Source organism: Excalfactoria chinensis, chromosome 4 (assembly GCF_039878825.1).
Source record: "Excalfactoria chinensis isolate bCotChi1 chromosome 4, bCotChi1.hap2, whole genome shotgun sequence".
Taxonomy (NCBI): Eukaryota; Metazoa; Chordata; class Aves; order Galliformes; family Phasianidae; genus Excalfactoria; species Excalfactoria chinensis.
The window spans coordinates 23702950-23724059 of NC_092828.1; the positions used below are offsets into that span (position 1 = coordinate 23702950).

The 21110-nt window shown below is 39.7% G+C and overlaps 1 protein-coding gene across 1 annotated transcript; it reads right to left on the bottom strand.

Annotated features, from left to right (window-relative positions):
* Positions 1 to 2637: 2637 nt before the first annotated feature.
* On the bottom strand, positions 2638 to 20991 carry TXK (TXK tyrosine kinase). The gene is made up of 15 exons (XM_072335489.1): positions 20910 to 20991; positions 16585 to 16639; positions 16227 to 16329; positions 14507 to 14712; positions 13372 to 13437; positions 12286 to 12340; positions 11417 to 11496; positions 10655 to 10782; positions 9884 to 9958; positions 8778 to 8949; positions 7773 to 7989; positions 7135 to 7199; positions 4490 to 4608; positions 3899 to 4056; positions 2638 to 3400 (listed from the first exon to the last, which is right to left on the bottom strand). The coding sequence occupies exons 1-15, from the start codon at positions 20971 to 20973 to the stop codon at positions 3332 to 3334; spliced, it is 1632 nt and encodes a 543-aa protein (XP_072191590.1). The 5' UTR covers positions 20974 to 20991; the 3' UTR covers positions 2638 to 3331.
* Between the last annotated feature and the right edge of the window lie 119 nt (positions 20992 to 21110).

Genomic DNA, 21110 nt, shown 5'->3' on the forward strand with positions numbered 1-21110 from the left:
TCTATCTTTAATCGTATACTCATGGCAAACGTCATTCTCTTACTATTTAAATTCCAGCAAACAAACAAACAAACAAACAAACAAAAAACTGGCAAATGTTGTAGGAAAGTGTTTTTCCCATAACCGACTCCTTTTTGGCAAGTTTCTAAGCCAGACAAGGTAGACAGAAGCCAGGCTGGCTGATGCATGAGGTGTGGCACTTGGGTTCGTTTGTTACCTTCTTATGAAACTTCACTGTGTAGGGGTGGGGAGGGAAAGCTGCTCTCAAAAACAAAGGACACTGTACAGAAACTTGACCAGACTTGTAACACGCAAGTGATTACTTGCCAGGAGTACTTTTGAGGATGAAAGTCATCTCACATTCTGGAAATACATTCCACTTTGTCAGCAATTCAGTTTTTGATAGAAAAGAGGTTCATCCTAAGGGGCTGCTGCACAGAAGCTTGGACAACAGCCTTTTTTTCTCTCACCCGTGGTACCAGTTGGCTGTTAAGTCTGTTTTCTGATGTTTGATGAGGAAACAGTGACCAAATTTTTGCCATTGCTAAGCGCTCTTAACAGCCTTAGAGAGATACTGAGCTTCCTTCCAATCCTTACTGCTCTTTTAGTAGAAATATTTGGTTTTGAAAGTCCCCTAAGAAAATCATATCTGACCAACCACCCAGAAGTACGAACCATGCCCCTTAGTGCCACATCCACACATCTCTTTCGTACCTCCAAGGACAGAGACTCCACCACTTCCCTAGGCAAGCCATTGCAATACCTAGTCACCCTCTCCATTATTAAATACTTCCTGATAACCAATCTAAACCTCCCCTGGCACAGCTTGAAACCATTTCCTCACATCCTATCAGCTTGTCACTGAGAAAAAGAGACTGGCATCCTTCTCACTGCAACCACCTTCCAGTGTAGTTGTAGACAGCCACAAAGCCTCCTTTCAGCCTTCTATTCTCCAGACCAAACAGCCTCATCTGCTCCTCAGGTATCTTACCTGACACTACCAAACATTTCTTCTGAAACACTCAAAGGTTTATTAGGAAAAAGTAGGAAAAAACAGCTAGCAGACACATACGCCTCTGTTATCAATGGCATGGGCAATTCTCACTGTTCACCAGTCTTCCCTTTCTCCTTTTTCCACAAGCCCGGGGTTTGAGATACGCTAGGAGCCACCACGAGGACTAAGGTGGCCTGTTGGTCTTTATGTGTGGGTGTAGCTTCTCAAGTAAGTAAACATGCCCTACACACCCAACCTTCGTCCTGCCAGACCTTTCTTCTTACTGATTAAACACTGATTCCACTGACTCTGAAGCACATGATAGTGCTTTTTAATTTATTTACTGTCAGCCTTGTGATATAAGCTATTAAATTCATCTGCGTCAGAATGCTGACATCAGCCTACTCGTAATTTGTCCCGCCTCCAGAAAGGTGAAATTCTGAAGCAGAGGTAATGGTAGGCAAGTATTACTTTCCATCTGAGACTAGTGAATGTCAAAGTTGCATGCTCACCATGGGACAACTCACCAATACAAACAAAAGCAGGGTGCTTCAAGAACGTGAACTTACCAGAGCCCCTTTTTTATTGCATGGTACTGTGGTATTACATATTAACTTGCAGTAATACATGTAGCAAAACCAGTTTTACGAGAGCAGTCAGAAAATATTCCTCTCAGATTATTAAAAGTCTGTGAGTGCATTTAAATTTCAGATAGAGTTTGAATTTATTTATTTTTTTGTAGAGCATCATCAGCTCAGAAGTATCGTGCTTCCGTAATACAGGCATAAACTTGTAGTGAGCTCAAAGCAGAGGACTATATTGTATACGTTTGTAAGCAGTTAGACATCTGAGATGGAACTGAATGCTCATGAATAAGTCAGTTATAAAAGTAAACAGAGCCATAGGTTGGTGGCAATTCTTACAGCAGATTACACAAAAGGATGAGAATATCAGGTTTCACTTGAGCAGAAGGAAGTGGGTGAAGTTACTCCCAAATGGTAGAGTTAAGCACTCCCTTCCCCAAGGGTTGGTAACTATCGGAATGCTATTGCAGTAAAAGTGAACTAAATAAAGCTACAGATTAGGCCCAGAGATGCCATCGCCTTCTGGAAATCCAAAACTGGGAATGATTGATTGTGCTGTTACAGTTACTTTTAAAATGCAGAAATGAAAAAGCTAATTTGTTCAGACGTTCATCATTCTTCATCTACTGGCTTTGGAGTATTTTGTCTATGGTAGGCCATAAAACGAAATATGATGTGCTTATGTATTAATAATTCATAACGCAACCACATTTTTAAACGACTATTTATTTGTAATGACCTGACTGTCCCCTGTATTGAAAAATCACCAAATTCACCTGTCTTTCCTGTAATACATTTGCACTGACCAAAATTAAGAATTAGAAGTTAATAAGTTAAGAAGTTAATAATAAGCTAACAGGTACAGTTACAGAAATGGGGCAAGTTAGGTCTCACAGACTCTGCTTGAGCTAAACTAACACAAAATACTTTGTTTTATGGCCAGCTTTCAGCTTTTCTTTGTTCTCCACTCCAGGCACTTGCAGGAAGAGGACTAAGAAAAGCGCCGACATTTGAGTATGCTGCAGCAAGCAAGGAATGGAAGACAATGAAAAGTTCAGGGGGAGGGTTGAATAAAATAATCTTTAATTATTATCTCTGTTTCACACAAAATTCACCTTTACCTACGAGCAGGATTAAAATTCTTCAAGGTTTCTGAGCCCTTCCAGCTGTTTGAATGTGGGTCAGGAGCCACCACAGGACAACTGCTGCTTCCACCACCTTTATGTGCCAGCAACTGTGCAGTGCAGTGTCTGGGCAAACATCCGCATGCTGCCTGGGTGCTGAGTTACCTCTAAAACTGCTCTATTCCTTCATGTTTTGCAATGCAAAAGGCTCTGCCTTTAGTCCTGGAACTTTGTCACAGGTTCTTCCACCACTTTTGCTGCTGCTAATCACTATTTCCCTGTGTATGAGCCATAATAAGCAACAAATCATCTCTTACCAGTTTGTTACGGGAAGCAAAGCTCTGACAAAAAGAATAAGTAGAAGAGTTTATGTGGCAAGTAAGCTTGGTTACTTGTTTCCAAATAGGAGATTTTTCATGGAAATAAAGGCTTGAGAGTACAAATCCAGTAACCCAGTCTCCTCAGGTATCTTGCCCAAATTAGGCTATGCCCAAACAGCTTCAGTATGTGGGATGCTGCTACCATAGCTGAAGTAGAGACTGCTCTAAAAGGCTGAAGTTTTCAGTATAAGCTACATTGACTAGTTCAGTGCTTGCTTTTCAGTAAATACAACTGTATAAAACCCCCAGTTATCCCATATCCATTATATCTGTGAGGGTTTCTACTAATTCTGCAAAAGTAGGACGTCCCTCAGGCTTCTGGAAAAAGAAAAAAAGCAGAGGAGAAATTTAAATTAATAGGAGATGGTTACAAGGACATCAAAGCTACCGCTTAGAATTATTATTCATATTATTAGTTTGTTTTGTTGACACACGATGAAGAGATCAAGTTTATCTTGTTCTGCTCATCAACGTGCCAGAAATCAATTCAATGAAAAAGTACTTTCAGAAGAGAGCGTTTTTGTGCAAAACTGAAGATTCGCTTCCTCTGCACACTATGGGAGGAAGCAGAGGGGATATATTCAAAATCATGGATGGTATAGTCCTATTGTGTAGTTAATATGCTTAGTATTTATGGAATTCCACAGTCAAAAGAAACAAAGGCATCTAAACTAGATGTGGCTCATGAAAAAGCATAGCAAAAATTACTGGGAATTCCATGAAGTAGAGGTTTTGGCTCCAGTTTTTGAGGATAGTTTTCAGATCCACAGTGCAAGTGAAGTAAAGTAATATCACAAGAAAGGAAGAGCAACAAACCTCATGCCAGCAGCTGTACATGACTTTGTACACAGCGTGTGATGCCAAATGCGGTCGATAAAGTCGGTTACCTGCAGAAATCTCGTGGACAGCTTCATAATTTGATTTACTTTCAAAAGGCATTTTGCCTTCTGTGAAAACTTCCCACATCAGTACACCTAGAAATGAATCAAAAAGTATAGAACAAAACAAGAACTGCAAACCCACAAGTTGTCTAATAATACTAGAAGTCTCATTCTTTTCTATGTATTTAATAATGCATGAAAAATATGGGAAACCTGAGGTGAATGAAAAAAGATTTTGCGCTGATGTAATTCTGCTCCTATTGAAGACTGCTAAAGTGATGGTCCATGAAAATGAGATTAATAAGCATTTGGTTAATGGAGACACTCCAAGAACACATCTGTTGAAAACCAATTATTTTAGATTAAAAGTCTATTGAAAAAAAAAATCACACTCTTCCTATACAGACGAGATACGAAAAATGAGACAGATTGAGATAGGAAACATCAGCAAAAAAATTGTGCTTTCTTTGATCTTATCAGTAGTTTTGGGGAAACAGCGTGTCACACGTTAACCAAACCCACTCACCAAATGACCAGATGTCAGATTTACTGCTGTACTTTTTGAAATGAAAGACTTCAGGAGATGACCACTTGATTGGAAACTTGGCACCTGAAGAGCTGACATATTCATCATCAATGACGTACCTAAAGAACATCAGCAAACATCATATATTTTAGTGAGAGTTAAAGTGCAAGCAGTTCTGACAGCATTTTGCACAGGTGGTTTACAATTCCATGAAAATACTGTGTCAGTTTGCAAGACAAGAAATAGTAGCATTAATATAATATAGAATGCACACACACCCACACGGGAATATTTGCAGTGAAAGAGATTTCAATTTAAATGAGTAATTTGATTGCTTGTGAGAGGTATGTCGTAATAAAATGATTTAGTGCTGTTTGTGAGCTCACAGGATGGCTGTTGTTATCACCCCCTGGGTAAGACCCCTCATGCTGCAGGCAGGAAAAACAGCAGCAATGCATATTACTTTTTAAAAAGAGAGGTAACATCCTTAATTTCTACCTGGGGAGGTTCAGGTTGGATATTAGGATAAAAAGTCTCTCCAAAAGGGTGATAAGGCTCGGTAATAAGCTGCCCAGGGAGGTGGTGGTGTCACCATCTGGAGGTGTTCAAGAAATGTGTAGATGGAACACTAAGGGACATGGCTTAGTAGGCAATACGGTGATAGGTTGACAGTTGGAGTAGATGGTCTTAGTGTCTTTCCTAACCTTAATGGTTCTTTGATTCTACAAAATTATGTGCCCAATAAGGGCGTTTATACAGTAATATTTTAAAAGGCTGAGCCCTATATCCAAAAAAGCGATGTAAATATTTCCCATCCCCTGCCATTTCCCCTCGTCCCGTCACTTGTCACCATTGATAAGATACTTGCTCCACTCTCTCTAAGCACCTTTCAGATACTGGAAGAGAGCAATAAGGTCTCCCCTCAGCCTCCTTTTCCCCAGACTAAACAGCCCCAGTTCCCTCAGCCTCTCCTCATAGGGCTGATTTTTCAAGCCCTTCACAAGCCTCGTTGCCCTTTTCTGGATCTGCTCCAGTACCTCCATGTCCTTTTTGTACTGAGGTCCCCAAAACTGAACACAGTACTCAAGGTGAGGCCTCACCAATGCCGAGTACAGGGGCAGGAGTCCTGCTCACCACACCATTCCTGATACAAGCCAGGATGTCACTGGTCCTCTTGGCCACCTGGTCACACTGCTGGCTCATATTCAGCCAACTGTCCATCAGCACACCAAGGTCTCTTTCCATCAGGCAGCTTTCCAGCCACACCTCCCCAAGCCTGTAGGGTTGCCTGGAGTTGTTGTAACCAAAATGCAGAACTCAACAGTTGGCCCTATGAAACGTATGCCATTAACCTTGGCCCATCGATCCAGTCAATAGAATTGCTTAGGTAGGAAAAGACTTTTCAGGTCATCATGTCCAACCTCAACCTATACATACTACCCTAACTCTAACAACCCTCTGCTAAATCATGTCCCTGAGCACCATGTCCAAATTGTTTTTAGACACATCCAGGGATGGCAACTCAACCACCTTACTGGGGAGCCTATTCTAGTGCACAACAGCTCTCTGTAAAGTTCTCCTGATATTCAACCCAAGCATCCCCTGGCACAACTTTGAGGCCATCGCCTCTTTGTGTCCCTTTCTTATTTTTGGGGCAGGCACAGAAAGGTTCCGGTATGAAACTGGTCTGTTCTGAGCCCTGACTAATTAGGGAGTGTTTGTATCACCTCCGCACAGTGGACAGAGCTTTATTTCTTTGCCCTGTACTTGCACTCTCTCTTTATGTGCGGTTGGTCTCCTCACTAAGCAGAAAAACCACTTCCCTGCCAAGAAGCACACATCACACTTCCTGCCCACATCTTCCTTCCTCACCTGCCCTGCTGTTGAGGCTCCAAAGGTCAGGGCCAACACCTGCCTCTGTTCCCAGTGGCTTTCTGCCCTCACTGGGCTCCAGAAATTTGAAGCACTCACTTTACTGTGCTTAGAACCGTAGAATCATAGAATGGCTTGGGGAGGAAGAGACCCCAAGGATCATCAGATTCCAATCTCCCTACCACAGGCAGGACCACCAACCTCCAGGTCTGGTACTAGACCAGGTAGCCCAGGGCCCCATCCAACCTGGAGGGGACATCTACAGCCTCTCTGGGCAGCCCACTCTAGCACCTCACCACTCCATCCATAAAGAACTTCCCCCTGACATCTAATACAAAGCTTCCCTCCTTGAGCTTAAAACCATTCCCCCTTGTCCTATCACTATCTATCCTTGTAAAAAGTTGATTTCCCTTCTGATTATAATCCCCTTTTTAAATACTGGAAGGCTGCAATGAGGTCACCCTGCAGCCTTCTCTTCTCCAGGAAGATGATCCAGCTTCTGCCAGCCCAGGGCACTCTGGGCATTTCTCTGTCCACAAACTACTGATGACATTCGCCAGATATTTTGTTCACCTCTCTTGCACTCAGCAAGAGGTCAATATGACACTCTGTCCACAGTACAACAGCTGAACAGCAGTGTCATTGATTTGATCAGAATTGTAGACATTTTGTACAGTGGAATTCCCCACACCAGCAAGCAAGCAGTGAGGGTGGCAATAGGTCTCGTTACAAGTGACATGAAACAGAGCACTCACTGAGCTTGTATCTCCTACCTTGCCATGCCAAAGTCGGATACTTTGACAGTGTGCTCAGCATTGACTAAACAGTTCCTTGCAGCCTAGGAGAAATGAGAAAAGCATATCTGAAACCCAGGCAAAAGCATTTTTAAGAAGAATACAATAGATAATTTACTTTCAGCTCATGCATTTTATATTCTGAAAGGAGATGTGCGCCTTGCTCAAAAGGATGAGAAAAAAGTAAAGATCTGGTTCAGTGTTGGTGAACACCTTTCACTGCTGTCTGATTTCATGAACATAGCATGATACCTGCATGAATACTTGTACCATGAGCTGCAATAATTTCGAGTATCCTTGCACAGTAAAATAACTTTCCGGATACAGAGTTTAGTTATCCAAGCAGGTATTTGCCTGAATGTTAACATCAGGAAACTTAATATGAATTATTTAAAAAGTGTTTCTGTGACCTCTTACTTCCCTGTTTCTGAAGGGCAGGGCAGACAAGCCACCCATATTTCCCAGTATTAAGGTAAGGCAGCAGGGAGCAAAAGAAATGTAGGTACACAAAGGCTTTGTTAAAGCCTTGAGGAGCACATAAGCACCCTTAAAATTCAATGGCATGTTCTATATCATAAATATTCACTGAGAACTTCAGAAAAACCCATTGTACTTACTAAATCACGGTGAATGAAGTTATTTCTCTCCAGATACTCCATCCCTTCACACACATCCAGGCACATTCCCAGCAGCATGTCTTTGCTGAGCTTCCCTCGCCACTGCCGCAGGTAGTTGAGCAGGCAGCCGTTCTCCAGGAATTCAGTCACCACGTAGAGAGGCTTCTGGCGTGTGCACACCCCGTATAGCTGGACCAGCTTTGGGTGGGATAGTTTCCTGTTTAAAATTGCATTTCAGTCAGGAGATCATTTGTCTCTGGTAGGTAGAATCATAAAATCAAAGAATATCCCAAGTTGGAAGGGACTCATAAGGGTCATCGAGTCCAATTCAAAAGGTAACTAGACCTTTCATTCTTGTGATAATTTTGAGAAACACTTTCAGTATTTGATAAACATTATTCAGTTCAACTAGCCCTGGAGTTGCCCCCTACCTAACGCACATCTGCAAACAATTTCCTCAAAAAGGTTCATTTTGCAAAACTGTGATAGTCCATCAGTTATACAGATGGAGTGAATATAAGCCTTGATTTGGAAATATGAAGTGGAAAGGTCTTATTTTGCCTGGCTTTCAGGCAGGGGACATGAGAGGCTGCAGGGGTTCTTCACCTCTGTTTTTACCTCTTTCTATGGATTGTGCCAACACCTGGTATGGATAATTCCCCAATTTTCAAAAACAGCAAGAATGGCAATGCAGCTTCTCAGAAACTTTAGTTAGGTCTAGTTAGTTCTGCCCATGCTCCTAGAGGCACTGAGTTATAGATGAAAGAATGGCTGTAGGAATAACTGTCAGCACATCTACTGCCCACTAGGCTCCGAGTGCAAAGCAGCACACCTTCTAAAGAAAGACCCCGGTGAGTGGTATAGCAACCATTACAGAAGCTTTTTAGTCCTTCACATCCACTATTTCCATCACAGTAGCTTTGTTTGTTTTAAATGGACTTAGGTTGTATTAGTTTCTTGGTCATCTCAGTGTCATCTGTGAGCTAGAATAGCTTTTGTACTTACATCATCAACTTGGCCTCCTCCATGAAATCATCTTCAGACATTGCACCTTCATTGATTTTTTTGATGGCAACCTCGATGGTTGCTTTCCATTTACCCAGATGAACAATTCCAAATTGCCCACGCCCAAGCTCTTTCACAAACGTCAGTTCTGAAGGGTTCAGTTCCCACTCCTCTGTAACAAACAACCCTGTGTGTTACAACTAGGAAACATGGCTCTCTGCAGTTAATGTACACAGCAAGGCGTCACAACTGTTCATCAGCTATCGCATAGATTTTACTTATCTGGAGCTTTCCACACGTATTTGTTTATACATGAGTGGTACTTTTACAGCCTGTAGAATGCTGTTTAAAATGTTTAACATAGGAAAGCCTGAGGCTTGAAGATAAGGCAAGAAACTGGCTTTGATTACTTCTGAGATGTTTTCTTTTGGCACTGTCATCTATGATGTTTTTAACTTTAAATCAGTTCCAGAGGACTAATACAGCCACAGAAATAGTTACTGACTGCCTGTATTGCAACTACCAAAATAACTCTGCCCTTCAGAAATGTTAAGCCTTGATACTAATTCACAGTAAAGATGCATGCTTTTGGAAATTCATATACATATATATATTTGTATGTATGTATGGGTATATGTATATATGTATATTCATACATACACATCTATCAGTTAATATTAACTTCCTGATCTGTATGCACAGCTCCAACATTTATTGCTTATTTTCTAACTCCGCGTAAGACATTCTTATTTCTAAAACTTCCACAACCAACAAAAGAAAGTCTTCCTAATCAACAATATTAATTTTATTTTCATAGGTATTTAAATACAAAACCTTTTGCAAATCTAGTAAACGTATATGGGAGTCTTTGGTCTGCTTTTGGAAATCCAGAAAGGCATTAGTGGTTGTGAAAGAAGCACTCACTAAACTGAAGAAATTGAGTCAGGTCTTTCATTTGGATTTGACACCTGTGGTCTGGTGATTATGAAGCTGGTTATGCATTTCACATGACTGGGAAATTTCATGGACACAATTAGCCATATGATTGTGATCTCAAGATCCAGACAGATACCTACATTCCCACCAAAACAAGATGAAGAATTTACCGTAACTAAATCCTGCTGTTGCTGGTAAGGAACATCTGATTGATCTGACTGGATGTCGGAGACGAGTGATAAGACCTGCAGGAAACAAAGCACCAATATTCTGTTGACCAATTACTCCATTTTTAACTATACTACATCATACTTGCTCTCAAAAATGTTTCAGTCTCTATTCACTCGTGCTAAAAACATTTAAATCCATATTGAAATGATAGACAGAACCAAGAATGAATGGCATTTTGAATGCTAGAAATTATAACAGGCCACCATGAGCCAGCAACTAGGGGTGGCTAACTCTGATAGGCTGTGAGTCAGTGTTAGAGAGTCCTTGTGCCTCCCAGTTCCGCCTTTTGTTTGTCATGTGTGTGCCACAGTCTGCAAAAGCTGCCTGCTGGTGCATAGCACAGCTCCTGTTCTTCTCAGATTGCATGCATGCAAGTCACTGAACCATGATCAAATTTTGTGCAAGATACATTCAATCAAATATGAACCAAGAGAATACAGAATGGGTAAGAACATAAGGCTTCTAGTTCTGTAAAATTAGTTTCATTCATATATACGGGTTTGGTATTTTCATTCCCCCCATGATGTATGCACATTGCAGCTACAGCTTCAGCAGAAAGGATCACAGTACACTTGAATTTACTAGCAATAGAAAAGATCGTGTATCTCTTTGGAAGGAAAGGATTAGTTCAAGAGTGACATCCAGATTCTCAAGGTCTCGATGAGTTTCAGAGCATCAGTAGTAAAACCTTATCAACTTATATCCATTACCTGCAGCATTGTGTTGATGATACTGAATGAGCTCTGGAATAGAGGAGAATAGATATTTTTCTGCTACATAATACTGTTTCAAGTGGTTTTTCTTAATTTGATAATGTCGAATGTCTCCACCGTGACTTCTGAAATCAACAAAAGATTATGATTGTCAGTAAAAATGTTTGATGTTTTTGATGGTTTTAGGTTGACGTTGTTAAGCTGGACGTTAGGAAACACTTCTTTACAGAAAGGGTAGTTAAATACTGGAATAGGCTCTCCAGGGAGGTGGTTGAGTCGCCATCCCTGGATGTGTTTAAGAGCCGTTTGGATGTGGTGCTCAGGGATATGATTTAGCTGAGGGTTGTTAGAGTACTATGGTTATGCTGTGGTTGGACTTGATGATCTTCAAGGTCTTTTCCAACCTGGGTAATTCTATGATTCTATGATACCACAAATCTAACTGTATTTTACTGGTGTGGCAGCCACAATACTTTGTGTAAAAACAGGCAAAATGAGACTGTAAAGCTTTATTGTTAGTGCCACAATGCTGAGATGAGCAGTCCTTGGAGCAGAGTATTTCAGGATTCTGTGACTCTCAAATGCCCAGCACCACCATTTCAGTATATGGGCTGCAATTTGCCACAGTGCTGCACAAATAGTACTGGTGACTCATTGCTCCTGTGCACCATATATTCAGCCTGCCCCGATCCCAAGGAGTTTTAGGGAAGCTCTTCCTTCACATTTTCAATCAAACCACAACCACTGAGAGCAACTCACCCTTTAGACTGTGAATACACAGACAGTGTAAGGATTCCCTGTTGGCTCGAATCTCTGACAACAAATGAGCCTTCTTTGGCCTGAAAAGAAATGCAGATATTTACTTTCTTGAATAAAAGTCTCTTGAAATAGCACTTGCAGCTGATTACTGAATTCAGTGGTATACCTATGACTACTTTGGGAGGGCGATAAAGCAGCAGCGAACAGGAACTGATAACAAAGCAGAGCAAAATTAACCAAAGAAAAATATTAAGTGCCAGAGTTAAATATTTTAGGTGAATTACACTCTTCAACATGAAGTAGTGAAAATTCTTTCATTTATTAAAATTATAAAAATCACTGGAAAATTGCTGTAAAACAATTTCATCTGCAGTGTTCTCTGCTCTATCATGCCCAAGCCACATGTTAGCACTTGAGCCTAATGAGTTTTATACAAGCTAGATGACAACCAAATGCCATGAGAGAGAGAGGGTAGAATACAGCATGAATTGTAAGAGAAGGTAGAATACAGCATGGTGTGTAAATAAGGAAGGATCAGGGGTTTTGTTATGCTCTGCCACCTCACTAACTTACTGCAAGGATTTCAGCCCTCAGAGTTTCATATCAAAAGACAAGCACAGTAAGCTCCATGTAATTCATATTACTCAATATGGAAAATCTTAATAGAATTTGCTGGGGTAACAGTGTAAAATTCTAGGATGTCTGGACAGTTTGCACTACACTGTACCCCAGAAAGCCATCCTTTTGTTTTAAAGAACCCTCTTTTACTGCATGTCAAACAGAGATGGATTTGGCTGTTGGAACTTTCTTGACACCTCTACTAGTAATTCTTCATAGATATTATTAACTGAATGTATAGACTGAGTTACCTTCTGTCGCAAGAGTCTTTCTGCCTGGCTTCTGTTGATGTTCTTGCAATACCACCTGCAACAGGTTGACATATTAACTTCAGCCAGTACCGATTGATATTTGTTTTGCTTCACAGAAATAAGGGTTAGTGTTAATGGTTGCTCTATCTCCAGTGTTAAAACCTGAATAGAACTAACCACTGCTGCATATCAAGTGTCTCTTAATTTGGAATTCATTAGATCTCGGTAAATATGACATTTTCCCCATTGAATTCACTATAATTAAACATGAGGTGAAATCAAAGAAAAAGAAAAACAGGAAACAATTATGCTAAATGTTGATGAATCTTACAGTGAAACTCCCCACTTCAGCCCCCTCTTCACTGGAGTTATGACGTATTTTACTTTTCTCTCCAGGAAACCAGGCTGAAGAAACTGAAACTAGATTCTAGATAATCAACTAGATGTTCACAACAGGAAGAGATCAGACTGAAGTGATACTATGTAGTGAACCTACAGAAATAGGACATATCTTGATTCTGTCATTATGATTTATCATAATTATATGATGATTATGATTGATGAAATCAATCATAATCATCATATAATTATGATAAATTTCATCATATAATTATGATAAATTTCATCAATCTTAATCCCTAAATCCTTCTAAGCAGGGCTACTCTCAAGGAGTTCTTCTCCCAGTTTGCATACATATCTGATGTTTACTTGACCTAGCTGCAAAACCTTGCACCTTGCTTTGTTGAACCTCATTAGGTTCACATGGGCCACTCTTTTGACTTTATCAAGGTCCCTCTGGATGTCATCCCTCCCTTCTGCTGTATCAACTGCACAGCTCAGCTTAGTGTCATCCCATTAAATGGTCCAAATAGACAGACCATAATAAAAACGTTTAATACATTCTAAGGGTGATGTTTTATAAAAAACAATAACAACAACAACAACCAAAAGAGGTTTCAATAAAGAAAACAAAGAAAACACCTGTTCACAATCAGTCTTCTAGTAAAAGCTGAAAGACCAAGTGCTAAAACCTACTACTCAACTTCTAGAAAAGAAAGCACAGCCATCTTCTTCAGGAGTACTTACTCATATGTTTCTAGATTACTTTCTGTGTTCTCAGTAACATAATTGCTAGGAATTAGACCTTCATTCCTGAAACACATTGAGGATAATAGAATAGTAAGATGTAAAATATTAATAGGATTAAGATACGTATCTTCTTCTATTGAATGACAGAAGTTATTTACACTGTTGGTTATGTTTTTAGATTCTGAATCCCAGCATGAGAATCGAATAAGAGTATAACTCCTCTCATCTGAGCCAAGGTGTTTCTGCGCCAGATTGTGGATGGCTATTGAAATGACAGGTACTTAGTGGAGTGCCAAGGACAGCATGTTAAGGAAAATTTCCAAGTAAAATCAAAACAAAGCTTACAAAAATAAAGTGACATTTCTTCTAAATCAGAAATAATTAGCTTTAATTCTATCCTTGTAACAATTCTTCAATATGAAGAAAGTATGTGCTTGCACATGTATACAAAATAATAATGAGGTGGACTTTAACTGCAAATCTGACTTGAGAAAAAAAAAAAAAAAGTGTTTAAAAGTATTTAAAAGAGGGATGTGAATGAAAAAGAGACAGTTATTGCATAACATGTAATCACTCTGCATATTAGATTACAGGATACTCTGAAGAAATTGTGGAGAAAGAGGATCAACATGAAAAGAAATCTAAATGCAGCAAGGATCCTAAAAGAACTTATCCAGCTCTGTAAAATGCCCATGAACCTTTGATTAGGGGTTTTGTTTCACTTAAATGTCTTATCAGACTCGGCAGTCTTTATGAAAACACATATACAACACATGGTAGAGCACTTGAAGCATATAAAGGTGGATTTTCACATGGCTCAAAGCCGAGTGGTTCGCATAGTCTTCAGATGTACTTTTATGTTGCTTTGGAACTTACTAAGACTATGACATAATTCTGTATTCCCAGCAGAGAGGAGATGCCACCCCATTTCTGGAGTGCCAGGTACTGTCCAAACTCTTCTCAATTAGCCCATGTCCCTTGTACATAGCTCTATACCTTCAAACCTCCATTAAAGTTACTATACCTCATTCTACATGTTTAGAGGGTTGTAGGATAAACCTACAAACAGCTGGTGGATTTTTTTAATCTCTGTATAGGAAGTGGCTTTAAGATTAGATGCCCAGTCTCTTACCCATATTGGTCTCTTGCCTTCCACCAGTGAGGATCATACTGTTCAAGGATAAGGTATTCTTCTGACTGCTTGAGTGTTAAATCAGAGGGTCCTCTAGCAGAAAAGTCATACAGTGCAATAACTTTGAGGGTTTTTGTGTAGTCTTTGAAAGCCTCGGCAGGTAGAGGAGGTAATGGCTTGTTCTTTACATGCAGTTTCTTCTTACGCTAGTGAAAAAGAAAGTATCTTCCATAGTTAGACTTTTCTCTCGTCTATTTCTTGTATAAGTCCCCTACTTCTATAGCATCTCAGTAACTAGAAGGTAATAACCATGGCCATAAATTCCCACCATAAAGCACAATAACCTTGTAAAACTGTTATTTGTAAAGCAGTGTGGTATCAAAACCAAAGTTAAAATGGAAAGTAAAGTAAATAAAAGACAAGCCATCTACCTAATCTTCCTCCTGTTCTTTGGTTGACTCCTACATAGTATGATTGCAGGGACAACTTAGTGTAAATTAGCAAAGCAGCACTGAAAATAGTGGCAATTTATCTGAGGAATTAACATGGAGAGCACTACAAGCATTCTTAGCAAGTGAGAGGGAACACAACCTTTTTCTTATGCATCAGGTTTGGTTTTAGTTTTGCCTTCAGTTATGTTCTGACAACTCAGACTAATTCAATTTAGATCTAGCACAGCTGAGGTGGACTTTTCACATGAAACTGAGCAAGGTTTGGATGCGTGCATCAGTACAGGTTACGGGGTGAACTGCTGAAGACGAGATCTGCAAAGAAGGACCTGGGTGTCCTGGTGAACAACAGGTTGGCCATGAGCCAGCAGTGTGCCCTTGTGGCCAAGAAGGCCAATGGTATCCTGGAGTGCATTAAAATGAGTGTGGCCAGCTGGTCAATGGAGATGATCCTCCCCCTCTACTCTGCCCTGCTGAGGCCACATTTAGACTACTGTGTTCAGTTCTGGGCTCCCCAGTTCAAAAAAAACACATTGATCTCCTGGAAGGAGTCCAGCAGAACACCACAAAGATGATAAAGTGCATGAGGGATGGCTAAGTAACATAAGTCTGTTCAGCCTAGGGAAAGGAAGGCTGGGGGTGGGATCTGACTAATGCTTATAAATATCTGAAAGGAGATGGAAGGCAAACGGATGAGTCCAGGCTCTTTTTGAAGGTGTGTAGTGATAGGACAAGGAATAATGGCCTAAAACTTGAATATGGGAAGTTCCATGCAAATATGCGGAAAAACTTCTTTACAGTAAGGGTGACTGAGTACTGGAATAGGTTGCCCAGAGAGGTTGTGGAGTCTCTTCCTAGAGACATACTCAAGACCCGCCTGAATGCCTACCTGTGTGACATATTATAGGGCAGCAGCTTTAGTATGGGGGTTGGACTCAATGATCTCTTGAGGTCCCCTCCAACTCGTGCAGTTCTGTGATAATGAAATTGCACCTTCCCTACAGGGCAGTCCTCACTTTTCCCACCTCCATTAGCCAAACCCAAAAGTGAAGAATTAACTACCCTCATCTGTGACAGCAAACTTGGGAACCTCACTACAATCCTTTATTTCCATCAGTATGAATCTTTGGATACTTTGGATATTTTTTAAAGGTATATGCAACCAAGCAACCTATGTGCCCAAGAGCTACTTACTCCTCTGCTTGTTTCAGCAGTGAGTCACTGGATGTCACATCATCTCAGTTTTTTTCATCTACCAAAATGTTATTTACCTTACACTTCCAAGCAGGTGCATAGGAATCCTCTGATTGAGAGGCTGAGTACTGGGTCTCCAGGTCAGTGTTGGGGTCCATGTTTATCTTTGTTCTCATTGCTCTAATTTTGAAAAATAAGAATTGCTTTTGAGAATAAACTTCTACAAACATCCACATGAAAATATTTATGAAACATATGCCTTCATTCATAGTAGGGATGTGCAGAGTAGAGCTTCTTTTAACTTCTGCATAATTAGTCTTTCTACTAAAGGTATACGGACTTTTAAAATCCTAAAATAGTTTTTAAAATAGATGGATTTCATGTATAAACATTTTGACTGCCTTAATTGCTGAAAAGCTGAAGCATTTCACATACCGTTTTTGCACCGCGCAGCAGCAGCAGCAGCAGAAAACAGACTGGATGGTGTGATCTGTAAGCAAGAACATTTTCCACATATGCAGTGATTGATTGTTTACAAAATTTACATAATGAATGGCTACTTAGCTCTATTATTAACTCTTTTGTGCTTTGAGATATCTAGCAAAACATTAAGGTTGAATTTGCATCCACCAAAGAGAGTTGAACTTTTCTCCCAGCCCAGTTGTATCTGTCCACTAACAGCATTAAAATCTCTCTTAATTACGAGGCTACACGATGAAAGAAATCTGCTCATTAAGACAGAAAAAAAAAGACATCAGTGAGATACGTACTGATCTAAGTCACCATACTGCCCTGTGGAAGCTCTCTCCAGTGCAAAGAATGAGATGGGAACACCATGACAGACAAGAAGTAGACAACCAATTTCCTTCAGCAGTCACAGAATTTCTACAACACTTGAGCCAAATACAGACCTGCATTTGCGTTAGACTTTTCTTATTCTAAGTCTTACTTAAAGGACATACAATATACTTTATTATTTAAAACAGTACTGATTTCCCTTATTTTGTTCCAACCATTCACACAGTGCATTCATTAACCCAGGTTTAATATGCTAACAAAATATGTGCCTTACACTTACATGCTAGGTGGTTGATAATCCTGAGATAAATACAATGGAAACACCATCACTTCCATTGTACATTTACAGAAATGTTAGTATGGGATATCTTGTATGAGGAACAAGGATAATACAAGATAATTTCAGCTGATTTAAAATGGGTTAGAAGTCACTTGAAATCATTAAGTGAAAGGTTGACATCTGAACTGTTCCAGTTCCATACAGGCTCTGATATGGAGGTCATAGTATAAGAACAGGTCTCAGAATGTTATTTGAAATAGGGTTCCCAAGGTCTTGGAATTTCGTTCCTAATCTTGCTGACAGTTGGACTTGGTGATCTTTACATTCTTCTCCCACCTAGATGATTCTATGATCATTTACATGATGTATCCTTGTACAGTCACACCACGTCTTCATTTGTTTCTCCCTCACAGAGTTTTTGGCTTGTTGATCCTAATGTCCTGTCTTGGAATAAAAAGGTTGTTCTTTCTGTCAACCTGTGAGACTATTTGCCAATGTCTTTTATCAGTAGTTCAGCAAAGTGTGCGGACAGCACACTAATGTGCTACCACACATTTAGTAACACATTTAGTACATTTAGTAACCTGTTTGACAAAAAAGCAATTATTTTCTTTACAAAGGAGTATGAGTCAGCAAATCTCATGGTAATAAAACAAGACAATATCAGACGTCAGAAAGGTAAGAACAAAAACAGTTCTCAGTTAGATGTGGAAGAGACCTATTTTATGTATGTTTTGGTTAGAGTATTTGTCGTAAAAGTCACAGGGCATTTCCCTTAGACTTAGAGCTGCATCCTGTAAAGAACCTGCTGTGTGGGATGGTGGCCAACCTACACTAATCAGAAGACATAATCAACTGTTTGATAAAAGTTTCCACTAACAGCTATGCAAAATACCCAAACCAGATGACAGTGACAATTTTCTTTAAAGAAATAAGGCCAAAAAACTTGAGGGTAATGCAGTTTATTTGCTGCACAACTTTAATGCATTAAGCTGTCTCTTAGCTGCTTAAATCTGCAGCAGCTTAACTTTGAACACAGTCTCTAACATTGCTGGGCAACAGAACTGCATTACCTAGTGTCTTCAGTGGGATCAAGCTTGGAACAAACAATCCTTTCTTAGAAGTCAGCTGGGAAATATTTGTTTTATTTATATTGCTTTTCTAAGCCTGGAAAAAAAAAAAGAAAAAAAGAAAAAAAACAGCAAAAAAAACCCTCCAGAAGTGTAATTGCTGTTTATGAATGATTCAAGTGGGGTGCAAAAAGAAATAGGAGACATTTGAAAACTTGTCTGACACCACATGTAGTCTGATTAGATACATCATTTCTCATTAGAATTGTTTGATTCTGAAACGAATTTGAAATTGATGTTCTAGTAAGATCCTAAAAGCTGACAACACATAGCCAAAGCTGGAAGTCAATGCAGATGTTAGACCACAGCTTTGGCTCAGAAAAGCCTGTTCTACACCAACCTCCTTTTTCGACATATTTGGCCAACGCTGCAAATGGTGAAAGCTATGACACACTGAACAATTTGATCTTTGCTAGCAACACAAGCAGATCACTACATGTAGGGCGCTACCTCCAGATGCCCCAGCGATGCTCACTGCACAGCTACAGGAAACCTGCACTTCCTGCCTGAGACTTTTATGGCTGCACACACCCTCCCAACGACTGAGGCTCTTCCTTTGTCTTTACCGTCTTCTACTCAAAAGCTTTATATCAAAATAAAAAGATTAAATTAAATTAAACAGACACCTCTCTGTATTTTAACACACACACACACACACACACACACACACAAAAAAAAAAAAAAAGCAAGAAAGAAATCAAAAATGGATTTTCAGCATTTCTTCTTGAATCTCTTTTCTACTATACCCTAAAACATACCACATGAATCAATGAAAGAATTCTGATTTCCCTGTTTTGAATTAAGTACCTTCTCTTAAACAAAACACTGGATTCAAAGATTTTTAGTCGCATACATATTAGTAGGCCTTGATCCCCCGATCACATTGAAGAGTTCATTACTTAAAAACCCAGCAGTGATGGTATCAGTGAAAGCAGCACTTCAGAAAGAAGAAAATTCTCCAGCACCCACAGCGTCTCTTCACCTTTCAGCCCACATTCCCTTGAGCTCTGTCAAAATGTAAGCTACAAAAATACGTTTGGCTTTGATCCTCAGGAAGTAAGGATCTCTAACAAATCATTCGGGTGGAGAACTTGAAATGTTGGTTGAACTCAAACAAGATGAGAATTTAGGCTGCTGCATCCAAGATTTGCCAACACCTCCTTCTTTCGCTGTGTAGAGAATTTTCTGTTTCCAATTTCCAGCAAATGTTTGCAATCTCAGAGGTCAGCCAATTCCACAATCAATTTAACATGGGAAGAAAAAAAAAAGAAGCATAGTCCATTTAATTGATAGTATCTTTTCCTTCCTAGAAAGAGGTTTTTTAAAAGTCGCATTTTCCTGATGACAGGTTAACAAGTGTGAAACCCAACACTAGCACTAATTATGATCACTTACAGGACTATGATGCCCCAAATCAATTTCTTTAGCATGCCTAGTTTTGAGAAGTGAGAAGATATAGTGGCAAGTGAGTCCTGCGGAAGAAGCATAAATCCTAGTGATGAGATGTTGAAGCTCGCTTGACAAATACTCACAAAGAAAACAAACAAACAAAAACCAGAAAAGACACAGTAAAAAGATGCATGTCCTTTGGTCCACATGGTCCATTTTGGTCCATTGCTGTCAGTAGTTTTGCTAAAAGAGCCCTAGAACATCCAGCAGAACGCCTTGGGTTGATAAAATTGTGTGACAGTGTGTGAATTGGCCACAAACACATGCAGTCTTCTCCCTATCTTCAGTTATACCTCACTCAATTTCAGAGTCTTTGGGAAATAGTATCAAAGGATTAGATGAAAGCATCAGGATAGAGATGAGTTCTTATAATCAGCATTTTATTATTTCGTCTCTTGATCTGGTTCACTTTGATCACTTTTCTGATTCACTGCACCTCAAAGCACTACTGATTTTGAAAGTGCCATAGTCCATTTCTAGGTTGTGTTTTTGTACAGAATGTTCTGCAGAGTTCTCATGCTTGCAGTAGGGATACATTAACTCTATACAAAGCTATACTGAGAAAAACTCAAATTCAGCTTCACCCAACAAATCCAAGTCGTTACCAAAATGCTCAATATGCCTCCTGATCAACTACACTGACAGCTAATCTAGTAGAAAATTCCAGTAAAGTTTGCTGCTAAAAAATACTTCAAAAGACAAGCTTTCAGCTTTTCAAATGTACAAACTTAGGCTTTCTGTGTTCTTCTTTGTACTAATTCTGCACTAGAGGAAAGCAGGCTCAAGTTCTACCAAACTTTTAATTCATATCTAATTTCTGCGTGCCACTAGGGACAACATATGGGAGTATCTCCACATTTCCATCCATATCTATCAGAAAAGATAGATGTTTTACTGCATCCATCATATAATGGATTCAAATTTATGTAGTAATTTTGAAAATCAAGAAAAGGAGTCCAAATACAGACCACTCAATCTGCAACCAAGCTGCATGAGAGAAAACTGTTGGGTATCATTATGGCAAGTAGCTCATTTGCTGTGTACACACAAGCGCTGCACAAAACAATACTTCAAGAGAAAAATATGTGGGCCAGTTTACTCACAGGTTGAAAGAATCATATCTGGTTCTCCGCTTATATTCACAGGAAAATGCAAACCTTCTTTCATCAGCTGTGCCTGTAAATACCCCAGCAGCGCTCTTATCTCTGCTGTGAAGCAAGGCAAGACATCAGCAGAGCCTGACTCCACCTACTTTCCTGAAAAAAAAAACCTTACTAGATATTAATCTCATGCCTTTTAGCAGC

What these genes read in the sequence shown, in the direction of transcription:
- TXK (XM_072335489.1), bottom strand. Translation starts at nt 20,973, where the DNA reads ATGAAAGAAGGTTTGCATTTTCCTGTGAATATAAGCGGAGAACCAGAT. An exon ending in CACCTGCTTGGAAGTGTAAG is followed by an intron (nt 14,713 to 16,226) that starts GTAAATAACATT and finishes CTTTTTCACTAG; the next exon opens with CGTAAGAAGAAACTGCATGT. An exon ending in GAGGAGGCCAAGTTGATGAT is followed by an intron (nt 7,990 to 8,777) that starts GTAAGTACAAAA and finishes AATTTTAAACAG; the next exon opens with GAAACTATCCCACCCAAAGC.